This window comes from Colobus angolensis, unplaced genomic scaffold (assembly GCF_000951035.1).
Source record: "Colobus angolensis palliatus isolate OR3802 unplaced genomic scaffold, Cang.pa_1.0 Scaffold79, whole genome shotgun sequence".
Taxonomy (NCBI): Eukaryota; Metazoa; Chordata; class Mammalia; order Primates; family Cercopithecidae; genus Colobus; species Colobus angolensis.
Window position 1 is genome coordinate 6,599,396 of NW_012121709.1, and position 6,382 is coordinate 6,605,777.

General features: G+C 37.9%; 1 protein-coding gene across 2 annotated transcripts in view; it reads right to left on the bottom strand.

The window, feature by feature from the left end:
- TAOK3 (TAO kinase 3) overlaps window positions 1-6,382 on the bottom strand; it is a 248,328-nt gene that overhangs the window by 113,537 nt on the left and 128,409 nt on the right. For both annotated transcript variants that reach the window (XM_011928713.1, XM_011928714.1), the window contains exon 4: window positions 760-831. In XM_011928713.1, the coding sequence (XP_011784103.1) occupies window positions 760-831 (72 nt within the window). The remainder of the gene's footprint in view (window positions 1-759; window positions 832-6,382) is intronic.

Sequence of the window (6,382 nt, forward strand, 5' to 3'; positions counted from 1 at the left end):
TACAGGCGTGCACCACCAGACCGAAGTAATTTTTTTGTATTTTTAGTAGAGACGAGGTTTCTCTGTGTTGGCCAGGTTGGTCTCGAACTACTGATCTCAGATGATCTGCCTGCCTCAGCCTCCCAAAGTGCTGGGATCACAGACTTGAGACACTGTGCCTGGCCTAAACATGCTATTTCTTTAGTTTGAATACATGTAAACACAAATCTACCACCAAAAACATTACAAAAAAGCCAGTACACATACCTATGTTCTGGTCTGCAAAATAGTTTTTTTTTTTCTCTTTTCAGGCACCCAGGCTAGAGTACAGTGTTGCAATCATGGCTCACTGAAGCCTTCATGTCCCAGGCTCCAGTAATCCTCCCACTTCAGCCTCCCGAATGGCTGGACTATAGTCACACACCACCACACCCAGCTAGTTTTTTTGATGCTTTGTAGAGGTGGGGTCTCATCATATTGCCCAGGTTTGTCTTGAGCTCCTGGGCTCAAGCAATCCTCCAGCCTTGGCTTCCCAAAGTGCTGGGATTATAGGCCTGAGCCACCTCAACCAGCCTGCAAAACAGTTAATTGAGCTAGAACATTAGCCTTTTTAAAAATAACCATGAATGTTCACATATTTGTATGAAAAACTCCAGAATCTTTTATTATATGCTCCCCAAGAAGGAAAAAAAAATTGTTCTAAAAAAGGTTTAAAGAATTTTGTTAATTTCATACTAACTTGCTTATTTCAGTTTAGGTATACAACTGTCTCTATCTTACCTCATGGGTCTGCTTCCCACTATAGGACATCTTCTTAATTGCCACCACCTCATTGGTGTGAGCATTTGTAGCCTGTGTTAAGAGAGTAGAAGAAAAAGAAAAAGAATTAGTGATGTTTCAGCCAATTTAACTTAAATATTTGACTAGAGACTATTTATTTACATATTTATTTATTGACAGTCTCACTCTGTCCCTCAGGCTGGAGTGCAGCTCACTGCAACCTACACCTCTTGGGTTCAAGCGATTCTCCTGTTTCAGCCTCCTAAGTAGCTGAGATTACAGGCACGCACCACCATGCCAAGCTAATGTTTTTTGTATTTTTAGTAGAAAGGGGGTTTCACCATGTTGACCAGGCTGGTCTTGAACTCCTGGCCTCAAATGATCCACCCGCCTCGGCCTCCCAAAGTGCTGGGATTGATTACAGGTGTGAGCCACTGCACCTGGCAGCTAGAGACTTTTTTGTTTTATTTTATTTTTGGAGAAGGGAGTCTAGCTGTGTTGCTCATGCTTAAGTGTACTGGCACAATCTCGGCTCACTGCAGCCTCCGCCTCCCGGGTTCAAGCTATTTTCCTGCTTCAGTCTCTCAAATAGCTGGGATTACAGGCACCCACCACCATGCCTGGCTAACTTTTGTATTTTTAGTAGAGACAGGATTTCACCATGTTGGCTAGGCTGGTCTCAAACTCCTCACCTCACATGATCCACCTGCCTCAGCCTCCCAAAGTGCTTGGATTACAGACGTGAGCTACCGTAACTGGCCTGATATTATTATTTAAAATAATATCTCCATATTGCAGTTCACAGTTCAAAGATGCTTCAATTTTTGATAGGCTAAATAGACATTTCCACTCCCATTTAATGTATAGTTTTTCTGTATCCTTTTCTGGATACATGCAAAGATTGTAATATAAAAAATGATTAGGGTTTAACATATCAAACCAAACAAAAAATGTCATATTCCCAAATTATCCATACTGATTTCACCTTGTAGACTGTCCATCAATGGAGAACCAGTTAAATAAATAAATATGATATGACCATATAATGAAATAACCACTTAAGGAATGAGGTAATCTATGTGCAATGTAATATGAAAGGATGTTAAAAATGTTTTTGTCATAAACAAGCTATAAAGTAGAATCCAATTTTTGCAAAATAGTAATAATGCGAGTACATGTGTAGAAAAAATCATAAAAGAATTTATACCAGAATATATATCAATGATAATCCCTGGAGCAGTGCTATCTGATAGAGAACTTTCTATGATGATGGGACAGCTCTATTTCTAGATTGTCCAACAGAGTAACATGTGAAATGTGGCCAGTGTGACTGAGAAAATAAATTTAAATTTTTATTTAATATTAATAAATTTAAATTTGAATACTTAATGTGCCTACTTGCTACTGTATTGAACAGTATAGCAGAAAGTAAGATTAATCCTAAGGGGGACTCTCGTTTTCAGGATTACTTACATTTTATAATAAGACTATATTACATATAAACATATCTACATTTATGTATGTATATATGTGTATTTTTTATCTATAGAGGTTGCCTTGTCTCACAATTATATCTACTTGTCTTCTCCATACTCCAAATATAACTGTTCATTGAAAGTACACATGAAAACCATTAATTCAAGTAATAGTCTTTTCCTCTCAACTTACTCAAGATATACATACATATGTACACACACACACACACACACACACACACACACTTTTTTTTTTTTTTTTAAAGATAGGATCTTGCTCTGTCATCTAGGCTGGAGTGCACTGGTACGATCTCAGCTCACTGCAACCTCTGCCTCCCAGGCTCAAGCAATCCTCCCACCACAGCCTCTTGAGTGGCTGGGATTACAGGCACCCACCATCATGCCAGGCTAAGTTTTATATATGTAGTAGAGACAGGGTTTCACCATATTGGCCAGGCTGGTCTCAAACTCCTGGCCTCAAGTAATCTGCCTGCCTCAGCCTCCCAAAGTACTGGAATTATAGGCGTGAGCTACTGCTCCCAGCCTCAACTTATTTAAAATATTTAAAACTATTAGTTTTCTTAAAATTTTCATAAAAATAAATACAAGACATTAAAAGACTACCCCTGCATCAGTGCCATAACCCTGATGTAGGTAAGCTATTTTGCTTCTGTGATATTATTATCATTGTGGACCAATAAAGCTATCGCAGTGGTTCTGAAGTAAAAGATTGGAATTCATTCACTGATAAAGTCAGGTTAACAATTTTAGAGAAAAATTCATAATCATTTTCTTAAATACAACTAATTTAAAATGAACCTCCTCAGATATAACAATGATTTACGATTTTTAAAGATGGTTAATTCAAACAATAAACAATAATGTACTATGTAAAAATAATTTGACCACAGATTCTTACGGAATGTCAAAATGAAAAAAAAAACCCACAATAACATACTACAAGAGATTTTTTTAAACAGCATTAAAAGTACCTATTATATATTAATAAGCTATCCACTAGTCATAATTTTCAGATCTGTAGAACTCCACAAAAGCATATTTTAGATATTTTATGGATTTAGAAAGTACAGACTGACTTTTGTTAAAAACAAAAATCTCTCACACTGATCTGGCTTTTAAACTTTAACACCAAACTGTGCTTATACAGCAATCACAAATAAAAGCTGATGTAAATTCAGTATTACAATGAAGGTTAGAGGGACTATATCTGAAAAGTAGATATTTGAGGCATCAATATATATAGTGCAGCTTAAGGAGCCTGGGAAAGATTTAGGAAATATTGAGGCAATGAGAAATTTTACCTTGTGAGGTTTTAAAAAATAATTAACCATTACTAAAAAAAAGAAAAGCCCATGAAATAAAATCAGATAGTATTATTTAATTGCTTATTAAGATTATTTATAATCAATGCTATATTTGGACCTAAAAACATGAAAAAATAACCACCCTAAAATGAAAATATATTTCTTACATTTATAGGATAATCACTGACTAGAACTTAACGTTTCCACTCACTTATACATCCTAATGTATAGGCAGAGACTTGAAATTTGAAAAACATTTCCATGTTGATTATTCTATAGATGTGAACTTTTTAGTGCAAATGTTGATTATGCTATAGATGTGAACTTTTTATACTGGCCAAAAGTCAAAACATGCTAGATTGAAACTTAAAAAACAAAAAAAATCAGTGTTTTAGTACATAAAAAGGAAAGTATCAATGGGGTCTCAGCTTTCCAGTGCATACAGTATTATGAATGACTACAGCCTTTATCATTTCAAGTTTTCTTCTTGAAACTGACATTCATGGTCTCAGTAACTATTCCAATAGTCTCAATGGTCTCAGTAACTATTACCAAGATCATTGATGCAAGAAATACTTATTAAGAACTTACTATTATGTGTTGATATTTTTAAACATTTTACAGCTATACCTTTTGCTATTTTATAGACAAATATAAAAAATTATGTTAATTTAGGAGGCAGGTCAGGCGTGGTGGCTCACTCCCGTAATCCCAGCACTTTGGGAGGCCAAGGTGGGTGGATCACCTGAGGTCAGGAGTTCGAGACCAGTCTGGCCAACATGGTGAAAGCCTGTCTCTACTAAAAATACAAAAATCAGCAGGGCGTGGTGGCACACATCTGTAATCCCAGCTACTTGGGAGGCTGAGGCAGGAGAATTGCTTGTACCCAGGAGGCAGAGGTTGCAGTGAGCTGAGATCGCACCACTGAACTCCAGCCTGGGTGAAAAAGAAAAACTCAATCTAAAAAAAAAAAAAAAAGGAGGCTGAGGCAGGAGGATCATTTGAGCCCAGGAGTTTGGAACCAGCCTGGGCAACATAGCAAAACTGTCTCTACAAAAAAATTAAAACCAAAATTAGCTGGGTGTGGTGGCACACGTTTGTAGTCCTAGCTACCTCCTCAGAAGGCAGAGGCAGTAGGACTGCTTGAGCCCAAGGGTTCAAGGTAATAGTGAGCTATGATCACACCACTGCACTCCAGCCTGGGTGACAGAGTAAGAGACCCTGTCTCTAAATAAATGAATAAATAAAAATTTAAAAAGTGAAAAAGCTTTTCTTTTTGCCCTATTTTTTGATCCCCACCTAAAAGGTAATTATATCTAGAAAGACAGAAGTAAACTATTTGCTGTAGGTGGGTTATGGATAATACACTGAGTTCAAAAAGGGTGATCTAGAAACCTACAAACTTTAGAGTTGTGTTTAGGTGAATACAAAAATGAATATGCTCGGTCCTTTTTTGGTTTGTTTTCCTTTAGTACAGTTTCTTACTATTTCATGTCTTAATGCTGCTAATTTATTTGTTATTTTTTAAATTTTTTTTTAGAGATGGGTTCCCACTATGTTGCCCAGGCTGGTCTCAAACTCCTGGGCTAAAGTGATTCTCCCACCTCGGCCTCCCAAAGTGCTGGGATTACATGCGTGAGCCACAACGCCCAGCCAATGATGCAAATTCAAAATTACTTACGTAAATCCAAACACACAGAAATATTTCATCAAGTTAATTATTCATATTTTCTCTGAACATAACATATACTCTCAGCTGATTGATTTTACAAGAGCTGTTCCAGTTTACAATTCACACTAAGTTTATTACCTGGCAGCATTTAGTGTAAAAGCTGTGACCTACAGAGGCTAACAGAATTATAGTGTTTAGGTATAAAAATACAAGCAGCCAGACTCTCATGTTTATGGCCAGCATGACTATGGCTTATGAAAAGCACTAATTAGCAGTACCAAGTTCTCAGAGTTCTTCATCATTCATTCATTCAACAAATACTTACTGGCTGCCCACAATTTATCAGGAATTGGGCTAAGTGCTAGGGCTAAGATAGTGAGTTAATATGCCCAGTACCTATCTCTCCTCTAGGAGGATAGACAGTAACAAAAATAAAATGATAAAAGACAAAATGTAAAACTGCATTGGTGATATGTGCCACAAAGAAGGGTATGTGTTACTTTGAGAACCAACAATGGTGGATGTGACTTAGAGAAGTCAGGAAAGCCTTCCCTGAAGAAATGAGGTTTAGGCTGAGAGCTAAATGATGAACAGGAGTTAAGAAGGTGAAAATAGAAGGGAGAAATTGTTCGAGAGAGAACAGTTTATGCAAGATTCCAGGAAGGATGATCAGAAGAAAGCAATCAGAGCTATAGCAATGAGAATGAGAGAGAAGATAGTTCAGGAAGAGATAGGGTCTATGAAGGACCTTGTGGGCTGGCTATAGTGGGGATTTTGATCTTGGCCTAAGAGCGAGGGAGAGCCCCTAAAGGCTTTATAGGGAAAGGGGATGTGATCAGATTTACATTTTTTTTCAAGCCATTGAGGTATGCACAACAGACTAAAGAGAGACCAAAGCAGGCAACCATAGTTGTCCAAACAAGAGATAACAGAGTTGGGCTGGGCGCGGTGGCTCACGCTTGTAATCCCAACACTTTGGGAGACCGAGACGGGCGGATCACAAGGTCAGGGAGATGGAGACCATCCTGGCAAACACGGTGAAACCCCGTTTCTACTAAAAATACAAAAAAATTAGCCGGGCGTGGTGGTGGGTGCCTGTAGTCCCAGCTTCTCGCGAGGCTGAGGCAGGAGAATGGCGTGAACCCGGGAGG